General features: G+C 37.7%; 1 protein-coding gene across 4 annotated transcripts in view; it reads left to right on the top strand.

Moving 5' to 3' along the window:
• The first annotated feature begins 773 nt into the window (after positions 1-773).
• LOC306639994 (uncharacterized protein C1orf87) overlaps positions 774-25,468 on the top strand; it is an 86,159-nt gene continuing 61,464 nt past the window's right edge. For 3 of the 4 annotated variants that reach the window (XM_079103765.1, XM_079103767.1, XM_079103764.1), the window contains exons 1-3: positions 938-1,739; positions 2,423-2,555; positions 18,761-18,989. In XM_079103765.1, coding sequence (XP_078959891.1) covers positions 1,733-1,739; positions 2,423-2,555; positions 18,761-18,989 — 369 coding nt within the window. In that variant the 5' untranslated portion in view covers positions 938-1,732. The other variant, XM_079103766.1, reaches the window with a different exon arrangement.

The raw sequence follows: 25,468 nt of genomic DNA, 5'->3' as shown, positions 1-25,468 counted from the left end.
AATACAGCACAAAGGGCAGAGGCAGGGGATATGGATGATGGAGTTGAAGTAAATAATAATACCATTTTGGAATCAGTTTAAACAACCTTTATCCACATTTACTGAAGTCTTTTAACCTAAGAAAAAGTGCAGAAAATTTTGTGATATGCAGATCTACATTGAATTCTTGGCTTTGTCACTTGCCTTTTTGGTGTCTTGGGGTAATTTCTCAACACCCAAGCCTCATTTCCTTGCTCTTTTAAATAGGAATAAATTTAATTTATTGATAACTGTTAACTTATAATAGTCATACAGCTCAAATAAGGGATCTAGTGTATGAATGGTACTCAATGTTATAATTATCATTATATTCGTATTTATTGTTGTCACCAATTCACATTTAGGTTCATGTTATTAGTTTGTTTCGCTTTACTGATGAGGACACTTAAGGTCAGGGAAAAGAAGAGATTTACCTAAAACCATTTAGTAGAGAAGCATGGATTAGAAGAACCGAAAGTTTAAGAATTCCAACTATGCAAATTTCACAACAGACAATGAAGTCTAAGAAAAAGGGCCAAAAGGAGTGACCCACAGGTGAACTAGACGGGCTTCTAGAAAAGCTCACAGACCTTTGAAGAAGCTTAAATGCTGCTTTGGTGGACCCGGGCTCTTCACCGCCAGCGCCACGCCCCTGAGCACCTTCTCAGAGGCGTGTCGCCGCCTTCTACACTGCTGGGAAATCGGGTCCCCGCCCGGCGACAGCTTTCTGCGTCCTTGACGACCTGGCCGGGAACAGCCTCCTCGGCGAGCCCAGAGCTGTGATTGGCCGGATCCCCGGGCTTCAACCCCAATCGGGTCCTGGTCCCCAGGGGGTCGCCGCCGTTGGCTGCCTCAGGAGAAGACCGACCGCGCACCTGTGAGCTACCTGGGAGGGAAACACCACTTTGGGTGAGGCTGCCCTTTGGTTCTCTCTGGGAAAAGGTCTCAGGGCTGACGTTCCACTGCTGGGCGCGGAGGGAACTTGACATTCACAAACTTTGGGCCTTGAATTTCCTAGACAGCTGCAGAGAGGTCGCAGGTCGACTGGATAGGGCGGGTTCACAGATTTGAGGACTTTCCACGCACTACGTGGAACTAGGGTCTTGGGAAGAACTCTGGTCTGGCTCTCAGACCCGAGTTTGGGAAAGACCTTTGTCCCTACTCTGTGTGACCTGAGTAAGATTTCAAACCCTCTCTGGGTTTGCTGCCCAATCCTTAAAGCAAACATTTGGAGTAGAATGATTTCTACAGGCCTCTCGGATTCTGAGAGGCTCCGTAAGAGAATGGTTAGCCGGAGGTTAAGTTTACAGAATTTCTACCATTTCCCTTGGTGTCGCACCTGTTTAAACACCTAGTGCTTATCTCCAAAAATCTCTCAACGTCAGGTTCATTGAATTGTTGTGGAAACGGATAGCGACAACAAATTCCTCTTTCCTGTACGCAATGGTCCTTCAGGTACTGGGTCTCATTGCATTCACCCTAAGTTGTGAGAGCAAAAGTAGAATTATCCCGATTTCACAAATGGGGAAATAGCATTAGAGTCAAATAAAGATGCTTTCTATGTGGGAATAAAACCCCAGTTCCTTCTCTGACCGCACAAGACTCTCATCTGATGGCTTATACTGCAGGAAGACAGTCACCTAATGACTCAGTAGGTCTGCTTAATGGGACTTCTTGATTGGGATTTCCTATTCTGCTAATTACCGCACATGTAATGCTCAGTAAGTCACACAGCAACCTGTTCCCTCAAGTGTAAAGCAAGACTTTCAATAGTAATAAAGAGGATCTGATACCTGTATTAGGAGTGCTAAGTGAGATAATATAGGTGTGGAGTGGCAAAATTCCACCTCCATTCTCTTAGGTTCATGTCTGTGCCCAAGAATTAAATCTATTAAAAGACAAAAAGCATGTAAATTTATTTAATGCAAGTTTTATGTAGTATAGAAGCTCTCATTAAAAAAAAAATGAAGACACAAAGCAGTTAGAATCAGGTAGTATGTTAAGAATTTGACAAAGAATAAAATATTGTGATTAAGCAACCAAATTATGTGGTGAGGCTTAAAAATAAGACTTATTTTAACAAGGTCTGTATAGAATTCTTTCAGTCTCAACCTTCTTGTCTTTGAGGTTAAGGATGTTGCAACTTTCACGTGGGAATTTCATCTTCAGCTTTTAAGAAGCACTGGGCAGGTCAGAGTGACTTTTTTTTTCTTTCTTTCTTATTTCTACTCTTGTTTTTCAAGTGCCTCTGACTGAGTCAATATGCCAGAATGTTTTAACTCTTTCATAATTAAAGCAGTGGGTCAATATTGTTGCTGTCGTTGCTTTTGTTATTGAAAAGGATTCTGCAGTTGTTCAGTCAAAAAATCAAAAGGAATGATGTATTTATTTTTCCACCTCTAAGGATTTGAAGGCATTTGGGGAAACACCATGTCTTCAGTTTGGAAGAGTCCCCCTGGGTCAGATGCAATGCCTGATATCATTGTGAAAATCATTGGGAGCAAACACTTTGGATACCTTGCGGAGAAGCCAAAGATGTAAGTTTCCTGTTTTAAAAATATCTTTATTTCTTGGATGACAATGAAATTTTTCCAACCCAGAAATTTACATTTTAAAAATGCCATCCATGGAAAATGAAGTCATTAAGATGTAGCAGTGGAGGTAAAACAGTGTTGATAACTTCTGTGTGCACTGCTTTCCCAGTATTTTTCATCTTTACAATTCCCCATGCTCCTTAATTACTTGGGTTGGTTTTTGAAATAGATGGGAAATATGAGCATTATGAAATTTATAAATATTAATGGAGTATCGCTGCTGCTTCTCATCAGGTTTGTGATCTACCACATGTAGTAATTTGGGGATGGGGAGGGAAAAGAGGGCTGTTAGTCAATTTGTTATGAATTAGAGGAGTGGGATTAATAATGAATCACACGTTGTAAGGTTTTCACTTACTCTTCTTCGCATCTGATATTCTTCTCAGCAGCACTTCTTAGAGCACAGGCGACATGTCTTTCTTCCCTTCTCTTCAAGTCACATTCAAGTAAGCACACTCATGTCTCAAAATTCACTAGATATTTGGCACAGAAGGGTATCACTGGCTCTTCCTTGCAGAGTTTTAATGGTTCACAGAAGAAAAGCAAGTACCAGACCTGTCTTTCTTATAGAGGACACTCTATAAATAGCAGCTAGTCAGCAAGTTCCCTTTTCCAACTGGGATTGTTTCTTTAGCAATTCCCTCAATTTCAGAAACCCACAGACTGAATAAATAATCAAAAAAAGATATGACATCATTGAACAGAGGAACAGGAAACAATGGTCACCAAACCTGACTATCCTCAAAATTGCCCAGAGAGGCCTTAAAAATACACATTCAGGGTCCAAGTCAAGATCAACATATCAGACCCTCTGAATGCAGGTCACCAGGAGGACTGTTACAAAGGACAGGCTTCAGAAAGGTTTTTGGAACTCCATTTTGTTTTGCTTCTGCACCATTAGTGTTGTCAGCCCAGAGAGATTCCCAAAGTGAGGGCTGTCATCAGTGTCTGTCAACCCAGGAAATGTGCTTGGTGGCACATGATTGAGGCAGTGGAGATCCCTGCAGAGCTGGTGTGAGTTTCAATCCTAGTTCTGGCCAGGCGTGGTGGGGCATGCCTATAATCCCAGCATCTTGGGAAGGTGAGGCAAGAGGATTGCGAGTTCCAAACCAGCCTCAGCAAATTATTGAGTCCATCAGCAATTTAGTAGGATTTTGCCTTTAAATAAAATATAAAAAAGGGCTGGTGATGTGGCTCAGTGGTTAAGCACCCTTGAATTCGGTCCCCGAACCAAAATAAATAAATGAATAAATGAATAAATCCGAGTTTTTGTTCCTTCCTGGCCTTTCGATGTTGGGAAAGTGGTTAACATCCCTGACCTCTGATTCTACATCTGTAGAGATTAAACAGCATTTATTTAGTAGGGTGGTTGTGAGAGTTAAATGAGGAAAAATATGCAAAACACCTTTCCAGGGCGTATGATCGCTCGTGTGCTTAGTAAATGGTTCTGCTAATATTACTGAAGTATGCTCTATGGATATTGAAATGATTAATGAAAAATCAAGCCCTTTTCTATGAAATGCTTGCCATTGCTTTTATATTTTATGCCTAGCAGGCGGGTTATCTGTTTTGTAGATGAGGAAGCTAAGACATTAGGATGAGGTAGGTGATCATTTCAAGATCTTTTGTTAATTCCCTATCACTGAGTAAGGAGAATTAGACCCCTCAGATCTCTCACCTGAAAGAATACATTACCACTCTCCTAATTTCTTTGCTTCTTAAGGTTGTTTGTTTAGCCTCATTCAATTCACAACACCCTGCTTTTCCAGGTACATCAAGTGTAATATATTTCTAAAAGAAAAGGGAGGAGGAACCCTTGTCCTTTTATAACTGGGAGAAATTCCCTGGGTCTTATAAGAAGATACCTCCCCTTTATTTTTAAACTTCAGGAACCAGGAAATGGATAAATTGTAAAATAAAAGATTCATCTCTTCTATGAACTCTAAATTATAGCATTGTTTTTATGTAGATAGGTGTTTTCTGCTTTCTATGAACTCAATGCTATCATTGCTGGGATTGACATTGAACTATGATCGTGCTTTGCTAAAGTGTGTATGGTTCAAAAATAAACCACTGTCAAAGTTTTGTTGTTGCTGAGGTAAGGCGAAATCTACCTCTAGAATGTCATGCATGTCCTAGAGTCTGTCTCTTCCAAAGTGTCTACACTCTTAAACCAGAGCCTAAAGAGGGTCTTTGGGTTGAAATAATTGAACCCATTAGTATATGAGAGGCACAAGTAACCAACCAAGGGAGGGAAAAATCTCCAAAAGGGTAATCTAAATATTTTAAAAATCACAAATTAGTAATGGATAGAAAATAAATCTTTCACTGTTACCACATGTGACTAAGATTTCCTGTAGGATGTGTATTGAAGATGGAATGATATGTCAGACCTGAAGATATAGGGCAGCATATGAGCTTTCTGGGGTTGCTGTAACAAGCTACCACAAACTGGGTGGCTTTGGCTTAAGACAACAGCAGTTATTATCTTACAGTTTTGGAGGTTTGAGGTCCAAAGCTAAGGTGTCTGTAGATCTGCTTTCCCTCTAAAGGTGCCAGGAAGGAATCTCTCTGTCTCAGGCCTCTGTCCTTGCTTCTGGTACTTCTCTGGCTTGTAGCATTATAACTCTAAGCTTTAGAGTTTTTTGCTCTGTGTCTCCCCCTATGTTCAAATTTTCCCACTTTATGAGAATATCCATCAATTGGAATAGGGGACCACCCTACTCCAGTAGGACCTCATCTTAATTTATTACATCTACAATTACCTTATTTCCAAACAATGTCATTACGTGAGCTGTGGGGATTAGGATTTAAGCATAGGGGTCTTGGTGCGGACAATTCAACCTTTACAACCAACCTCCTATTTCATGGATGGGATAAGACAAGCAGAGATCAGTGAGCTTAAAACAAGCTGCTGAAGTTGCAGACCAGTTGCTAAGAAATAAGACTAGAATGGAACACTCCTTCCTCCCTCTTTTCTAGGTTTAGCTTGCATAATTGTTGACAGAAAGTAATACCCAACACCTATCAGTATATGTATTTTTCACAAGAAAAGCAACCCACAGACTTCAAAGAGTACATCAAGTATCTCTTATGTTTTTAGATCAATTCCAAAGGAGTTCCTTGCCTCTGATTCTCTTGTTCACAATTCTGCTGTCTGAAGCCTTATTGTTCAATGTGCAGTTCACGGACCACCAACACCATCCTCACCAGGAACCTTGTTACAAATAGAATCTTGGTCTCCTCTCCAGATGCATTGGGTCAGAATTTGCCTTTTAGCCAGACACCCAAGTGACTCCTATGTGAATCCCAGGTTCAAGTATGGCCAGAAAGATATTTCTAAAATACAAATCTGATCATATGGCACCATCGGCAGCCCCAGATTTGCCCACTGCATCTGTGCTTCCCATAACACCCCCACAGATCATATACTTATTGGTGAAGTACATATACTTCCCATGCATGTCTTTCATTCTCCTTTAACTGCAAATTCCGTATGCACAACTATATCCTCAGCACAAAAGACAAAGTCTTGCACATGTTGAAAGCCCATAGAATGCATTAGAGGAACATGGTTGCCAAAAAAGTAATGATCTAGAAAGACAATACTTGGTTGCTTTAAATAAATCCAAGTCTAAAAATCCATGCTGTTAAAATAAGCATGCAGATGTTCCTGTGGAACCCTGATGAGTGAACTTTGATAGAGCATCCAAAGGAAGATATGCCAGGTGACAACAGACACATTTTTTTTTTTTTCTTCCCAAAAAGAAAATAAGAGTGGGAAATAAAAACCACAGAGCCAGAGACTTGTGGACCATCTCTGGAAAATTATAAACCAAAGAATTAAATAAATCATTGATTATAAAAACAAAACATGAAAGTGATGGTCTGCAAGGGGGTATATGTTAACTGAAAACAGGCTGGACCACACTCATCCCATTCCCTTCATGGATGAGATCACTGAGGCCCAAATGAAGGGAATGATAAAGAAGAGTATTTGTCCATTTCAACAAGTCACTAAGCACATCTTTCTCATAAAGTCTTAAGACAAGACAGAGAATTGTGCATTGGACACTATTGAGGTAGGTGACATTCTGTAATGGTCTGTTTTCTGTTTGTACTTAATACAATTCCACAGACCAGATAAGTTATAAATAAAAGAGATTTATTTTGGCCCATAGTACTGGAGTTCCAAGTTTGAGGAGACATATCTGCTGACAGCTTTCTTGCTGGCAGAGCCTGGAGATGGTGGAAAGCTTCTCATGGCAGAGACAAGAAGTATGTGAGTGTGTGTGTGTGTCCCTCTTCTTATAAATTCACCAGGATGCAATGATGGGACTGCACCTGATGACATTCTCTAATCCTAATCACATCCCAAAGGTCCCCCTCCAAGCACCTAGTCAGATTAAGCTTCTATCCTCTTAATACCTCACAATGGGGATTTAAACTCTCCCATGAGTTTTGGAGGGAGCCAACCATATTAAAGCCATAGGATATACCAATGTGGTGGTAATTAAAACAATTGTTATAAACACAACCAGCTGGAGGTGGGAAGGATTTGTTTGTGACCATGTTCTTATTCAACAACTTTTGAATTCACAATCAAAAGACAGACAAATGATTGTAAATGCCAGGAAGTCTTGGCAGGAAAATAGGCTAAAACTAACAAGATCAAATCGACAGAAATATACGCAAAGTCTGTCTTTAGATAAGTGAAAATGTTCGTGATTATGTGGTGTAAACGTCTGTTTTGTCTGTGTTTGAACTTGGCATGCACTGGGTATATCCAGTCAGAGAGATGTGAGGCCCACTGCACTATATACTCTGCAGTTCTGTTCTTCATCCTGGATATTGTAAGAGGGACCCTGGCACATTAAATGTGGGGATAACCAAGGGCATGAGGAAAGATCCATTGTGGTAGACCCAGGATGTGAAATGTGTCCCAGGGGAACATGTAGAGAATCTCAGGATGGAGTTGTTGAAAAGAAGAAGCACGGGTCCATTTCAAGAAACCCCTGTGAGAAGCATCCACCAAATAAAGTTGATCTCTGTAGTTCCATCCAAGACTAAGTGACTAAAGCACTTTCTTATTTCACAGACACATTGCTGTGATATAGCAATATTAAGCACAGGGGAAGCTTGCTGCAAACTTTTCTGGGGAAAGGATAGTAATGCATTAATGTTTATAGCCGAGAAATAAAAACTTCCAATATTTTCCTCTGCGGCTTTCCTGGAGCCCCTATTCTGTCATTTTTTAATCCTCCAAAGTCATTTATAATAATAAATTCTTTGTCTCTCTTCTTAAACATTTCTAATTGAAACATTTCTAATTGTTACTGTTAATAGTTTTAGACATAAATGCATGTACGAAATTCTTTCCACAAATATGAATGAGCACCTACTGAGTTCCAAACCTTGAGGGCACAGCAGTATACCTAAAGTTCTGATGTGTGGAGACACAAAACAGACACATAAACAGTGATCATTCAAATGTGGATAGTGCAACAAGAAAAAAGAGAAAGGGAGATATTGGTCACTGAGAATATTTCTGGAAGGCCTCTCTGAGCAGGTGGCATTTGAACTGAAACTGTGGAGATAGGAAGCCAGAATTATCCAAGAGGACCACCACAGGTTAGTAAGCAGTGAGCTGGCTAAGACTGGCTCAGCCTGCATCCCAGTGAGCAGGGCTCTACTTGATTCCAGTGTTCCCTAAAACTAGTAGTTTCTTATCTCCTGTTTCAGAAGTAGAGGCTGCAACTTTCCATAGGCCACAAATTCTCCAGATACTAGGCATGTGGTTTTTCCAGTAACTGCTAAAAATAGCACCTAAATTGATTACATAGAACCCAAGCACTATTTTTTTTTTTGTTTTTTGTTTTTTGTTTTTTTGTTGTTGTTTTGTTTTGTTTTGTTTTTAATCCAAAATCACCTTATGTTTTCCTTATAAAAAGTACGAAGTCAGTCTGAGAGGCCAGTAGGGCTAGACTTCTGGGCTGTGTGCCCCAGTCAGAACTATGGGTTTCATTCTACCTATGATGGGATACCACTGGAAAATTGAGAGCAGGGAAGAACATCTCATAGTTCTACTTTCTAAAGAATGTCTCTATCTGCCCAGTGGTAGATAAGCAGGGAGTGAAAAGAGAGACCTTCTAGTGTTATGATAATCAAGGCAAGAGATGGCAGCAGTGGCTAATTATAATCCCTAAATAAACTCTGAATAAACTTTGTGATTTAAAAATTCAAGAGCAGTGCATCCTGTATGCATGTGTTGAAATGTCACACTACACCCCATGAAGAGGTGTAGCTGTTACATGTTAATAAAAAAATTGATTCAAAAAAATAATAAATAAAAATTCAAGCACCCTGCTTATTTATTTAAAAGAAACAATTAGTCAGAATATTATATCTTTGTTCATTGTTTTTCTCACTACATAATACCTTAATATCCATGAATTCAGTCTCTCCTTAAAACTGAACAACAACATCAGACACTTATCTCCATTTTCATGAGTGCAAAATGATGAAATAATATACTAAAATCACGTTTCTCTTCAAACCTTCTACTGCATTAAACAGTTTCTTCCTTACGTGTCTACAGTAACTTTTTTGTTTTTATTTTTGTTTGTTTTTGCGTTTATTCTAGGCACTGTGAAAAGTACAAAGAGAGAGACCCTTTAGGGTTCTAGTGTGGTAAAGATATTGTTGTTTTGCATGACAGCCTACACTTAAGTCCTTAAGAGTTCGTGGCATTATGTGAGTGAATGCCAAATGAACACTTTACAAAATAGGTGCCTACTGCTCCCCAATCTGAGACTATGAAATAAAAGTTGTTATTTTATCATTTGAAATTCTATATTGTAAAAAATAGAATTAAAAAAACCAAAGTCAAAAACAAAACACTATTTACAACATATATGATGAAAAAATTAAACCTCTATGTACAAAGAGCTCCCACAAATCAACAGGGAAAAGATGAGCAATCAAATTGAAAAAATTGGCACTAAAATTAGACAACAATTCACAAAAGAATAAATAAAACAAATAAGAGATACGTAGGGATATTCATACCACATGATAATAAACAAGATGTCAACTCAGGGTCAACAAGGGTTTAGAGAAAAAATACGTGCTACTGGATCTTTTCAAGTATATTTATCAAAAGCCTTAAAAGTATATGTACTTTGGTATGAATAAATAAATATATATATATATATATGTAGATATATTCAATTCTGTAGAAATAATTGTGGATAGATGTAATGGTTTAATTTCAGAGATTTGTATAAGAATGTGTAAATTAGGATGTATAATCAGAAATCCAAATTAGGGTGATCCAAGGAGGGCTTGGTTAGGAAAGAACTAATTATAAAGATATAGGCTGAGATTAAGGGACCATAAGGCAAAATGCATGAAATATGGTCTACTAGAAAGCAGTGTGGAGATTCCTCAGAAAACTTGGAATGGAACCACCATTTGACCCAGTTATCCCACTCCTTAGTATATACTCAAAGGATTTAATATCAGCATACGACAGGGATGCAACCACATCAATATTTATAGCAGCTCCACTCATAATAGCTAAGCTATGGAACCAATCTATGTGCTCTTCAACAAATTAATGGATAAAGAAAATGCAGTATATATACACAATGGAATAGCAATCAACCATGAAAAAGAATTATCACTTTTGCAGATAAATGGATGGATCTGAAGACTCAGGCTAAGTGAAATAAGCCAGTCTCCCAGAAACCAAAGGTCAAATGTTGCTTCTGATATGCGGATGCTAACACATAATAAGGGGTGGATTAGACAAGGGGAATGAAGGGAAGAGGGGGGAATGCGAATAGGAAAGACAGTACAATGAATTGGATATAGCTTTCCTATGTTCATATATGTGTACAAGACCAGTAAAACTGCACATCACGTACAACCAAAATAAAGGGATCCTTGTTAGAATAAGTAATACTCCATGTATGTATAATATGTCAAAATACACTCTACTGTCATGTTTATCTAAAAGAACCAATTTTTTAAAAAAATGAATTATAGTCTAACATCTGCAAGATTGGCTCAGCACTAGGTCTGAAAAGGTAACTGGAGGAGAATGTTAGTGACACTAAATGGAGAAAGCATTCTCTAACCCAAGCCGCTTTGAGGAAAGTCATGGCCTTTGGTCTTGAGACATGGGTAACCCGACTCAGTCCTGCAGGGAGGAAACCATCTCCTGCCAGGGTTATCCATTGGCCAAAACCAGTCAGAATCTGAGGACATGCAGCTGACGAGAGAATCCATACCAATCTCTGAGATGGAGAGGATGTCAAGGATCTTAGAGCCAATGAACAAATTTTGCAGAGCAGCAATGTTTAAATGAATAAAAATTTGGCAACAAAGTTAATCTTCAACACATAAGATACAATGAAATGCTATTTAGACATTTAAAATGTTACAGTGACATAAGCATCAATGTAAATGGTATCCCCATCATATTTCCAACTGGTTTTTTTTTTTTCTTTGTAAAATAACAAAGCTATATAGTTTTTCTTTGGTTTATAGGCAAAACAAAATAAGTTTCTGTGCCTGTATATGAAAACTTCATCACATTTAGGTTCGCTGGCTCAACTTTGGAGATAACACAGGTTTATATTTGTATGTATACTTTAAAATCCATGATTTCTTGATACATCCCTGACTTAGTTCAACCAAGTTAGACAGAATAACATAGTTGTAAATACTGTTCCCATTCCCAAAGACCATGTGGATACATTCAGGTGCCAGTACAGAGACAGAACTTTCATGCTGTATCTTGAGTTGGTTAGAAGATCTGATTCAGAAACTGTGCCCTAAAACATGGAGAGAGAGGCCATGCAGTGGCACAATTATTTTGTTTACCCTTGCTAAAGTGAAATGGAAGAGAATGTATGCGCAAAGGACATTGAATTTCAAGCTGGTAGTGATTGGTTCAAAGATTTAGAAGCTGTGTGGTCTGAAGCTCCTGGGAATAATTCACCTAGGTACATCATGATACAACGATGTTTGGGGAGGGGGCGTGTTCCCTGTAAAAGTAAGGAATCCTGATTTATAAGAGGTGATTTTAGTGCTAACTGATCATCCTTGTTTTTTTTAAAGTGGGGCATTTATAGAATTTGTATTTACTGTGATGAGATGTAACAAAATTGCCACATAGAATTCATTAACTCCATTTTTATCTATTTAAATAGACTTTCTCCAGTTCCTGAGTACTATGACATCTTGTTCTTTTGAACTTTAGAATTGCCTGTGAGTAAAGAAAGTTTTACAAGTCCAGGGGCAAAAGCAGCTCTCTGTACTTAGGTGATGACGGAGGTGTTTATAAAGTGCCTTATCTTGCGCCTAACACAGAACTGCCATTTGTCATGGGTTCTCTGAGCATCAGGCTGGGTGCTCAATATTTTATCCATCTTATCTTGATAAGAATTATTTTTCTCATTTCAAAGATGAGAGCCTAAAATTCAGAAATGTGAAATAACTTACCAAAAGTTGCACAATTTAATTAGTTTGGGGCTGGGATTCAAACTCAGGTCTTTGGGACATAAATTCCATGGCCTTACCTACAGTAGTCACACTATACTGCTTGACACTATGAGTAAATTTAGCAATATTTTAGAAAAGGCCTTCATTTTGTTCTCTAACCTATTGTTTCTCAAACTTTGGTGTACATAGGAATCATCCAAGATGTTTTCTAAAAATGTAAATTTTCTTGTCCTGTTTCAGAAACTCCACTTTAACAGATTCACAGTGATTAACAGATTTAACAGATTTACTCTTTTATCGTCCAACCTCCTGCACAATTATAAACTTGCAGTCTGGGGCACTTGAAGGTCAGGAATCATTGCCTTTTTCTCTAAGAAGAAGCCCATCCTAATAGTTCTCTATCTCTTAGGGTCTTTTAGAGGCTATTTCACATGTCATTTCTTTTATGGAGTTATTTCCATTTTCCTAAAGCAGATTCAGTTTGAACCTTCCCTATGGATCCAGGTCTCCTTTTATATAACTTCTATTTTTTTTCTATGGTCACATTATATTATACATTTCTGTTAAAATGTCTGCTTCTCCACTTAACTTGTAAGTCAATGCATTCTAAATATGATGGGTAGATTGGATGCCCACCCAACCTCAACTAAGAAGGGCAGCACCCATAGGTAAAAGATAGATGTAAGAAAACATCTGTGGTCCAAATGTAGCTACCACTGCAATTTTGTATATGAGAGAGAATAGGCTGTGGGAAAGTAGATATGTCGAGAAAGAATTTTTGTAAGTTAAAAGTAGATCATATAAAATAACAATTGCTGTTTGACTTGGTTATCAATTTTGTAGCTATCACTTTAATTTGAGACTTCACTTTCATTCTGTGAAATACTGAGCTGCAAATACCATGAAAAATAAACTTCAATGATTTTCAGTACAGTGAGAATTTGTCTCACTGTTATGAAGAAGAAAAAAAAAAATGAGCTACCCTGGGAATCATTTTGGGAATGTAATAAATTCCCTTTCTCGGAAAAGGTACAAACTGAGACTCAATGGTCCCTTAGGAGTTCTGCAGGGAGAATAAGTTAGAAGATGGACTAGTTGACTATGACATTTTCATTAAATTCATTAAATTTTTAAAAGAAAAAGATAATTTTTAAAAAGCTAATTCAAAAAAAGCCTATTGTTTCATGCTAGATAGTTTGCGAATTATGATATGAAACTGAGGATTAGGTCTGCTGCCCAGCAGCAGATGAACAGTTTACTTCATCTCTTTGGTCATTCAATTCTCTCGCCTGTACAATGGTGATAATACCTACTTTGTAGATTATGAGGTTAAAATGAAAGAATGGATATGAATTTACCTGTGATGGCTGACACATGCATTTAGCACATGTTAGCTAGTAAGATCACAGTGATGAAGAAATGACTTGGGACAGAGTTTTGGAAGATGAATTAATGTATTTTAAGAGGTGAGAAGCATGCTCACCTGTCCAAAGCCAAAGAAGGAACTAAGAGACACAGGTATAGCAAAGAGCAAGAATTTTCTTTATTGACAATCTTACAAGATCCATGTCTTGCAAAATCTTGTGCCTGGGGGGAGCCTGCACACCCAGATTGGTACAACCAGCATTTTATCCCCTAGAGTGCAAGGTTCAGCCCCATTCCACACTGCCTGAGTACTCTGGGGTGGACAGTCTTCCCTGCCATTGCCTGGGTTTTACTGTCTCCCATCTGGTTATTTAAAGAAATATAACTGTAGTCGTCCCCACCTTCCTTTGTTCTCTTGTGGCAGAAAGACCCCTTTGGAATCAATGCAGTTTATCTCTGTTGGTCAGGTCAGGACCCTTCTTCTCACCCCCTTTTTATCAAGAGACTGAATTTTTACACTCCAGTATCAACTGCTTGTAAACTTTTCATTCTGTTCTCCCCTCCATCAGTCAGTCTTTCTTACATCTCAAGTCATTTTACATTTAAAGTTAAATGCTGTATTTCAAAATGGACCACTAGACTTTCTATTTTTCACAAAGATCTTTCTGAAGACAAAATTTCTACAATAATAATGCATTATATAGCTCCATGGCATTAAAAAAAAAAAAAGGAAAGAGAAAACCCCTTGTCCTTCCTCTTTTGCTACATGCATTAACACAGGCTTCAAGTTTCAACTACCCTGTGGAGTTTGGTGAGATTTTTCAGCTGTTCTCCCTTCCCTTTACTATTTTATTTTTGACTATCTTTAACAAAGGAAGGAAGGAAGGAAGGAAGGAAGGAAGGAAGGAAGGAAGGAAGGAAGGAAGGAAGGAAGGAAGGGAAGTCTTGTGTTCAAGATCACTTCTGATTCCAAATAAGAGCATGCCATTCATTTACTGAAATTAGATCGCCATTCCCTGCACTGGGCACTCTCTAGTCTGTCTACTCCAGAGGGTTTAGGACCTGTTAGTTGTCGAACAGTTGGAAACTGGGGGCATTGAGTGGCTGCCAAGCCTGGCAGACCTTTAAGATGGCATCTGGTGACCTTTTGCGGAGCCCCCTGGGTCCTTTATTTGTGATTTTATGTTCCCTGCAGGGGTATAATCCAAATCAAATGTGAGATCTGGTGAGATGGAGTTACACAGGCGGTAGGGCCAAAGGGGATCCCTACACTGCCTCGGGCAGAGGAGGCTATTACAGGCCCTTACTGTCTTCCTTCCAACCCTGAAACTCTGAGCTCCGTCTGATAGAGGGTAGCACTAAAGGGCTGGTTTGCAGCTAGAGCTCAGTGTGAGAGACGGAGCCACGGAACTGTTTTCTCCTCGTTTATTTATCATTCAGCAACAGCACAGCAAGCCTCCCTAATTGCCCCAGTTCCTGGATGACACTAAGCTCTTCATGGCACAGAGCAGGCCCAGCCCGGGAGGTCGGAAGTAGGCAGGCGGAAGCTAACTGTGGTCATGCTTCCAAGAACCATCCATGGCATTCTTTCACTTTCTTTTGAAATGGCAAATTTCTATTTTCAGTCATGTAGGTAGCTAGCACACAAGCCTGGAGGAAAGAACTGTGAGTTCGTGAACAACATAACAACAAATGTGTGCTGTGGGATTGTTTGTGCTAACCACAGGCACAGGCTGTTTCTCAGCGACAGTCATTTTCATGTTAATTTTTAAAGTGCTATGTATTTTTTTTTTTAAACAGCTTTTACTTGAAACAGATTTTACAGGTTATTTTTGGTTTTACATCTACTGTGACTGTTTTAAAAGAGAGCCAGATACATTTCAAAATTTCTCAGGCCATTCTGTCCTGAGACTGCCCAGAAAAGGGTTTTGAGGGTAATTAAAGCAAACATAACATATAGCCCTTCCTTCCATCCAGCAGAGAGTTTCTGTGCTCCACAACTACTTTTGCCTTCAAAACTTGCACTTCCTGCTTTGGCTGCCTTCTCCTTTGCTTTCTGTTCCTCACATAATCCCAAACTTCCATGGACTTTCTCTGTACTCTATTAGCAATAGGGGTACAGGCAACCAAGTAGACTTGGTTTTAAATCCTGGGCCCACTAATGAAAAACTATGTAGAATTGGACAAGTCACAAAACTTTCTGAGCCTTCATTTCTTCATCTTAAAATAAGAATAATATGAACACATGACTATGGAGTTGATAAATAAACTAATGTATATAAATGGCCAGAATGTGACTATCTATAGTTAAATGCTCAATAGCTAATATATTTTTGTAATCACTGCAGACCATAGTTATTTATCTTTGTTATGATCTTCAAATCGTACTGATTCTTTATAATAGTCACTTGGTATTTATCTTTATGCTAAGTATGTTTCATATTATTTATGTAAATTTCATACCAACTTCCTTTAACAACTTTAGAGAAATATGTTTACATAAAAGTACACATGTCAAAGCCTACCACACACTGAATTTTTACAACTATTATATACCCATGCAACAAACACCCAGATGAGGAAAGAATAGACCAATATCCCAGAAGACCCCCATACTCTCCTTCTGTACTCTACGCTTTACAAAAATAACCACCATTCTTCTTCTAGAATCATTTTTATCAATCGTTGACTCAATTGTGCTACTTTTGTGCAGCTAAATGAAATGTAAGTTTGTTGATGTCAAGGAACTAATATCTCTTTTCACATCTCAAGAACTGTATGTCAAATGTATACACTTCTCGTAACATGCCCATCTTGCACTATTGCCCTTCCTCTGAACTTGCCTGGGAAAGCCCCGGTTGTAGGTGAGTTCCACTGCCTGCCTTCTTTGCATTTCCATGAAGACTAGTGGTCAATCTGGAGGAGAGTATCCAGCCATCCAACTGATGCTACAAAATCTGTAGTCTCCAACTATCTGGCCCCTGCCTTATTTTTCCTGATCAGCTCTGTCTTCCACTTTTCAAGCCAATTTGTCTTTAATTCTGACTTCCTATCTCACTACTTTCCCCATGAGACCTAATAGGTTACTGCCCCTTGTTATCAGAGAAAAAAACTCAAGATGTCAGCAATCTTACCAACCTCTTTTTACCAAACACAAACATTTGCCTAGAAACACCCATTTCACTAACAGCTTTCCCTGAGGTTCCCTTCCTGAGACATCCCATCTCCCTTCCTCAGGGCTCATTGCACATCATCAATGACATCCTCTTCTTTCTCCAGGTCCACTGGCTCTTCACAATTGACATTTCAGTGTGCCCTGCCATCTTTAAATATGACGGTAACAAAGCTCCATCTGAAACCCACATTCCACAACTACTCCCACGACACCTCAACCCCTCTTACAGTCAGAAACTTCACCAAGGTCTTTATACCGCCTGACTATAATTTATTTCCCCCTTTCTCCAGCCACTTCAGTCTAGCATCCACCTCCATTATCTCATTGGATCCTCCCAACCCCAATAACATCCTTGCAGCTAAACCAAATAGATCCTTTTTAGAACTTACCTTGCTCATCAGTGTTGGAAACTTTTGTCTATTCCCTCTCCGTGGAAACATCCTCTTTACTTGGCTGCTAAACCCCGACTCACTCGGTTTCCCTCCTACCTTACTGGAAATTTCATTTTAATCTCCCTTTAGGGAGCCCTCTTCCCTCCATAAACATGCTTTCCATCAGAGTTTTTTCTTAAGCCAGCATTTCATTTTTTTTTAGTTGTCAGTGGATCTTTATTTAATTAATTTATTTATATGTGGTGCTGAAGATTGAACTCAGGGCCTCACACATGCCAGGCAAGTGCTGTACCACTGAGCTACAACCCCAGTCCCAGCATTTCTTCTATGCTACCACTACTATAACAGGATGGACATAAAAAAAATGTATATATATATATATATATATATATATACACATATATATATGTACACACACACACATACACATATATGTTCAAATCCTCTAGTTTGACATTATTCAAATCAGCAAATACTACAGCAAAAGTTTTATGCTCAGATAACATACTGTGCTTTAAAATGGATCCTTTCCACCATATCAGTAAGAACTTCTAGAACTTAGCCTTCTGTTGGAAGGTATAGCTACCTTGAATTTTATTTTTAATGGTTGTAAAATGACATTTTCTCATGCAGAAATTTATAATAATAATATTATAAGATATAATATGATATAATGTGTTAAAGTGCAATGTAATACCCCAAGTTCTACCACTCAGAGATACTTACTCTTAATCTCTGGCATACATTTTTCTAGACTTAATAATCCACACATTGCTTACATACATTTTATTTGGTTGAAATAATCATATTGTTCACTTATTTTATGCCTGGGCATTTATTCGTGTCACTAAAATTATTCATAAGTATTTTAATCATAGAATAGACTATGCATTACTAAGCATTTCATCCAAGCATTACTAAGTATTTCAAGTTTTTTAATTTCTTCTTATGCATTTTTTTTTTAGTACACATTCACAAAAATTGATCTACTTTATCAAAAAAGTTCAGCTATCTGACTCTTAAGGAATCTTTTAAAGTCACCCACTTCAAGAATTACGTCTATTTATGTGACATTAGCACTTAAGTTTCTTATTTTCTGAGACATTTTCTATATTTAAAATGGTGTTATTGTTTTGATTCATAAGTCTTTAGTTATTAAACAAGGTTGGCTCTTTGTTAATTTTGTCTGTTATTTACATACTTTTTAAAAACATTCCTTCAATTTCTTTTTCTTTTTCTTTTCTGCTACATATTAAATTCAGATGGAAGAGTACTGAAAGAAAAAGAAATCTCCATGTCAGGCCTCTGAGGAGAGACTGTAGAGCTGGGCCTGGCAAATTGTGCTGACTTTCTTCCTTTTCTAGTTGCAAAGGCTGAAAATACCTGTTAGATTTGTAATTGAGAAATTTAATAACCTTCAGGGCCATTTTTCACACTGTTTACAGCTTCCTGTAAGGGCCGGAAGAAGATGGATGAATGATCTTTATGAGGAAGTGGGGAGGGAAAACATGAAATCTGAAAAGACAATAGCACAGTCTCTATGGGAAATGATCCATGGACAAATAACCAACATTTACATCTGCATTCCACTCTGCCCTCTTAAGGATGCTCAGGCCACTGGACTAACACCTTCTGTTTCTCATGCCACCCTAATGCTTGAGGAACCTGTCCCCTGAGTAACGAAGTGCAAAACTCTTTCTTCACAGCAAGCAGGATGAGACCCTGGAAACTGAAACAGCACTCCAGAACCCCAGGTCTGGTAGTGGGAGGCAGATGAGTAGGGACGCACCAGCTCCCAATGACCCCTCTGATCAACAAACCAAGGATAACCCAGATGATGTGGAAGAGGGCAAGCACCCAGCAAACAGTCAGAAACCAGAGAACCACCAGGATCTCCTAACAGGAACATACTGTGGCAAATTCCTGGATGGCAAAGTGAGTAACGAGAAATTCCCAAGCTTTTCTTTATAATTTACTAGGAAAACAGAGATGAAAGCATAGGTTCACACAAACACACACTTGTTGTACAAATAAAAATTAATATGTTTTATATAAAATGGAAATTAGAATCTTTACTTTTTCCATCTGAAAATGAATTTCAAGATCATCTGTATATTGCATCTTTCTTGACCACCAGTTGAGTTGGTCAACCTACTTGGCCTGTAGCTAAATCAGTGATATTCAGTAATAACTACAGTGATTAAATGTCACTATCTGTGCAACGTTCTGGTCTGCTGGAGGAGCAGGGTCTGTCTGCTTTCACATTACAGGAACAGATAATTTATTTTCAAAATCCAATTCAACCATGTCTAAATATCAAAAAATTATAGGCCAAAAACTATCTTGATAAAAATATGTATCGCCGCATGCTGTTAACAATCAACCAAACAATCCATAACAAACTGACTTGATAATGATGAATCTAAATGATTAGTAATTTGTAATTAAAAAGCAAGTAGAGCAGCAATTGAAAACTGGATCTAAGTCAAGACAAAACTAATGATTCATTGATAACAAAGTACCATTTCCAAAAATTGCTGAAATTGCAATTAAACAGATACATAGAGTAGGAGTTTTGCAATGCTGCCAAGCACTAAGTGACAGCCAGATATTTTAGTAGAATACTGATTAGAGTCTGCAGCAAACTCTAACATAACTATTTTTAGTTTAAAATTTTAATAGCCCTTTTAAAATCACTGAGATACTATCTACTCTTTATTCATATCAGAAAAGGAATACCTGGGAATTTGTGATCTTTTGTTCATAAGAACCATGCAAAGGATTGCACATCTGGAGTAGTGTACAGCCCACTAATGGACTTCAGATGATACTCAACAAGGTCTAGTTCAACACTGAAGTCCATTTATAAAAGTGACTTGCCCAGAATGTTAGTGGCATAGCCTAGGGTGGAACCCAGGCCTCCTGGTCTCCATTTAATGAGTTATGTTTTTTTGTTTTTGGCTTTCCCAGGATGAATCCTTGAAGTTAGTGCCTTCTTAGAGCAGGAGATAATGAATTTGGAAAGGTGAAATAATCCAGTGTGAACTTCTAAAGACTTCTGTGTTGTAACCCCAAATTTTACTCTGACATTGATATATTTCTTGTTGTTTCTGTTACTTCCCAAGGATAACCAATAAGATTACAATTATAAAGCACTTATTATTGACTGATTGCTTGCACATAAATTTTACTATTTGTTCTTTGGAATCAACCCTATGAGATAGGTGGCACTATTATTTTCATTGTTGTGATGTGGATGATAAAACAGAGATTCAAAAAATTAAAGTGACTCAGGCGCAGATAAGGTGTTTTCCCAGGTCGTCTTCTTTTTTCTTCTTCTTTACTTGAATTTTGAATTGCTCTTTCTAATTATAAAATATTACACAATCATGCAGGAATTCTGGAGAACAGAAGGAAATAAAACTCAATCAAAGAAAACTAGTGGTTTAATTGCCCTTGATTTCTCTTCTTTCCTCCCTGCATAGATACAGAATGAGAATCATCATCATGTGTATTTTCTTTGTTATCCTGCTCAATTCACTTCAGGTAAAGAATTCTGTCCTCAGAATGAAAAAAAAAAAAAAAAAAATTCATCCTACGTATCATCTTTAATGACTCTGTGAGAGTCATATTCAGAACTAACACTTAGATAGCAGTTACTACGTGCCAGGCACTATTCTAAGCTCTTTACATATATTAACTAATTTACTATTTCCAAGCACCTGGTGAGATAGGAATGCTTATTATCTTTAGTTCATGGATAAGGAAACTGAATAACAAAAGGTCAAGTGGCTTCCTAAAGTCATAAGGCTAACTAGTGACAAAGCCGCAATTCAAGCCCAGGTAGTAGGTCCTGAATCACTAAATTGCATCTGTTCCTCTATATGGATATAATATGGTTGATTTAATATGTCCCTTAAGGCTATTTAAGTCAATTCTAATTTTCCTCTTACAAATGGAAATTCATTTCTTGACACTCCTAATATATTCACCTGCCATTCCTGCCATGGATTCTGCATCCACCATTGCAATGGGCAGAATGTTCATTGGGTGAGCAGTTCTTGGACCTCCATGATCTGGAATCTTTGCTGGCTCTGTGGTAATAGAGAGAGGTGATTTAACCTCTCCCCTCTCAGAACTCATCAGGGTTTTGTGGGAGGCTAAGCAGGGCTAACACCTAACCACTGAATTCAGGAAGGCCTCATGGGAAGAATGGGGACTGACTAATTGGTTCTGTCTGCCAGGCGGGCCTGGAATGCTGGCCTGCCAGATGGCTACCGCAGTCGCAGGCTACAGAGACCCTCATTACCACCTTGACTAAGTGGTAAATGGAATCCTGCTGCAGTTACAGAAGCAAACCAATCAGAACTCCTTCTAGATCCTTATCACTCACACATAGATGAAAATAAGTTTCCTGCCTGGGACATAACAGACAATCTGGACTGGCTGAATTTGCTCCAAAAGTGAAGTTGCTGATAAAGACTGAGCTAACATGAGTGAGGATGGGCAAGTGTGAAATAACAGATTAAGTTCAATGACTATCATTGGTAGGAGGTAAATAAAGTCAAAAAGACACAAAAATCCATTTAATGTATATGAGAACAATAAGGTATTTTATAGATTAACAAGTACAAAGCTTGATTTCACAAATAAAAAATAAGAGTCTCAGAGGGCTTCAGTGATTTGTCTAAGGTTCAGGAGAAGAGAGCTTATTTTCTCTTCCCATCATCCCTAGGATGTTCTCCTCCAGATTCTGCTCCTTAAGGGTGAGTCTTTGAAGATGTATATATTGTTATATTGTTTGTCAGAATCATTAGCTCTGCCTTCTCTCAGAAATATAAAAAAGAAAGTGTGACTAGCAACAAACTCAGTAAGTTTCAAAAATAAAACTTGATCATGATTTTTGCATCTGTCAGTATGAACATAAAAGTGTGCTTTAATTTTAGTAGTTCATAGTTCAGTTTCGGGGCATGCTTTTCAAAACCCTTCGGCATGTATTTTCCTCATTATGCTCCCGTGAGGTCAGAAGAAGCACATGGAACAGATAAACAGGCAGAGGTCAAGGACCCTCCTGCCTGGCCGTGTATTCACATGCCAAGCAGAACCTGCGATTCTGTTCTTCCTTTTGTAGTTCGTGTCTCACGGAATCATCCCACCACTCCTCCATTGGCACCAGTAAGAAACCTGGGCATACATTCCTTCTCTCTCTCCCTCACTCTGATGTCCAACCAATCACTGAGTCTTCAATTATTCCACCTTCATGTCTCTCAGAATGTCTTCTTTCATTTGTTTCTTCTATCATCACCCTAGTTAAACCACCAATCTATCACACCAGTGACTTCAATGATCTTTAAACTGTTTTCTTTTCTCTAAACCTCCTTATCTGTCTTGGCTAGCTATTACAATCAAAACTGCTGTGTAACAAATCACCCAGTACTCAGTGGTTTATAACAATAATAGTGTATGCTCATATTCAAAGACATGAGCCAAGGCAGCTTTTACTGACCTCAATTGGGTTTGTCTAGGTTTTTTTACTGATCTCAAATTGGGTTTGTCTAAGCTTGGCTGTAACAGTTCAATTGGTTCAAGTTTGTTGTTTTTATTATTCTGAATCCAGTGGGTCCCTCAAAGCACGTTTGTCTCATGGTGACAGAAACATTTCAAGATAACAAATTCAACTAGTCAAGTGCATTTAAAGTCTTTGCTTATGTCATACCCACTAACATATTGTTGGTTAAAGCCATCAATCTATCACGTGGCCAAGCACAACACCAATGGGTCAGCAGTTGGTATACATATGGCATATAAATTGAAGACCTATAGAATTCCAAAGAAAAATCTACATATTGTAACTTTGTGTATGGTAATGTTTATACCACAAACAAATAGGGAAAGGAGACTTTTTAATAAGTGATACTGAGATTATTGGAAAGTCACATAGAAAATTTAAATTGGGTCTATTCCTCATATGTCATATGTCATACATATATGGAATGTGTCCTACAATATACTCCAAATGGATCTGAGATTTAGGTGTAAAAAAATAAAACTACAAGTAGCATAAATAGTAAACATGGCTATTTCCTCTATCTCCTGGGCTGAAGGAGAATTTTCTTAACTAAGACTCATAATGCACATATCCTCAGAAAAAGACTGAAATCTTTCACTATTTACTTATGGACAAAACCACTGTAAGCAAAGTATCAACACCTGAAAAACTGTGGAGAAATCTGTCATTGATATCATGATAAAACATATACCTAACACATAGAATCTTCTATGTGGAAAAGGAGATTAACCTATTAGAAAAATAGGCAAAATGAACAGATTACAGAAAAATAAGTGTAAATGGTTCTTCGACTTACCAAAAACTATAGTTTTGCTCTTAATAAAAGGAACATAAATTAATTCAAACCTAAAATACAATTTTCTTACTGGAAAAATCCAGAAGAAGATAGCATGCCTTGTTTAAAGGCTGTGGGCAAAGAGACACTCTGTTGCAATAATAAAGGAAATTTAGATGGAACAACCACTTTGGAAGAAAACATGACAATGCATTTAGTATTTGGCATGAAAATTGCCCTTTCAGAAATCTATCATAAAGAAACAATGGAAAATTATTAGAGGTTCCATTCAGAAGGTGTTCATTGCAACATTACTTGTTACACCAAAAACTAAACAATTTAAATGCTCATCAATAAGGAATAGCTGAATAAACAAAGATACATCCATATATGGAGTACTATGAAACTATAAAAAGAAATTGTGAATACATACATATATATGAATACTGCCATAAATCACTGTATAAAATAACTACATTTATCATTATTTGAGTAAAAGCAGACAAAAATATATAGATTTCACTACCAAGAATCTATCTATACCTAATATCTATCTATCTATTCCTTATTTTTTTTTAATGAAGGAATTAAAATCTTTGATTTTTGTTTGTTTGGTTTGGTTTTTTGGCTATGGAGGGTTTTTTGTTTTGTTATGTTTGTTTCATTGATTGATTTTTGCAGTGCTAGGAAATAAACCCAGACTCCCAAGCATGCTAGGCAAGGTGCTCTACTACTGAACCACATCCCCAAGAGATTTTTGTAAAAAGTAGTTATCTATTCTTAGGAATAGATGGAACGTAATTGAGGGGTCAAAAATAGAAAGCACTTTTCTGAATAAATCTTGTGTTCAGTGTATTAGAACATAAATATTTTGCCTATTTATAAAACAAAATTTAATGTTAACAAAATCAATTCCTAAAAATAAATAAAATAAATCAATTTGTTTAGTTGTCTATTGCTGCTGCATAACAAATTGCCTCAAAAGCTACCATTTAAATCAATAAACATATATTTTTTCTCATCTGTTTTTGCAGGATAAGAATTCAAATACAGCTTAGATGAGTGATTTTGGCTCAAAATCTCATGAGATTTTATTCCCAATGTCCCCTAGCAAGGTAGTCCTCTGAAGGTTCCACCAGGGCTGAGGATCCACTTCAAGCTTGCTCATGGCTGTTGACAGAGGTTTTAGGCACTTGACAACTGTAGCCAGAGATTTCACTTTTTCTCTATTTGGGCCTCTTTCAAAGACATCAGGTGGCTCCCTTGATTGTAAATTGTCCAATAAAGAAGAGGAAGAGAAAGTGTACACAATCATATTAGAAGCCACATCATTTATGACCTGATATCAGAAGTAACACGACTCACTCCCTCTCTATTCTGCTAGTAACATAGGCTAATCCTACTTGAATGGTGGGGGTCAGGGGAGACTACATGAGGACATGAAACCCAGAGGCTGTTCTACTCGGGCTACCTTGAAAAGTGGCCACTGCATGAACCCAGTTAATTGGCAGTAAAACCAAACAGAATGGAATTATTGTAAATGACTTTGGAATATGACTTCACTGTATGTCCCTAGAAGCATTATATATTTGCAGTAAATATATTTTTTAAAAAATCTTTAAATGTTTTCAGAACTACTATGTTATTCTCATTGCTCTGTATATACATTATGGGAGAAAGTGAGTCATTATCTTGGAATGTTTTGAAGTTGGGGTTTTTAGTATAGAAGAAATAAAATATAGATATAGTATTGATGAGATTATATAAAATTCCTATATCCTGCATTTAATTATTTATTTATTTATTTTTAATTTATTTTTATTGTAAACAAATGGGATACATATTGTTTCTGTTTGTACATGGAGTAACAGCATACCATTTGCATATTCATAAATTTACATAGAGTAATGATGTTTGATTCATTCCATTATTTTTTTCCTTCCCCCCCACCCCTCCCACCTCTCTTTTCCCTTCTTCCTCCATTCTTGTCCCACTCCCACCCCCCATTAAGTGTCATCATCCGCTTATCAGTGAGATCATTCCTCTTTTGGATTTTTGAGATTGGCTTAT

Source organism: Sciurus vulgaris, assembly GCF_902686455.1.
Source record: "Sciurus vulgaris genome assembly, chromosome: 1".
In the NCBI taxonomy this organism is placed as follows: Eukaryota; Metazoa; Chordata; class Mammalia; order Rodentia; family Sciuridae; genus Sciurus; species Sciurus vulgaris.
This window is presented reverse-complemented; position numbering and strand designations above follow the sequence as displayed.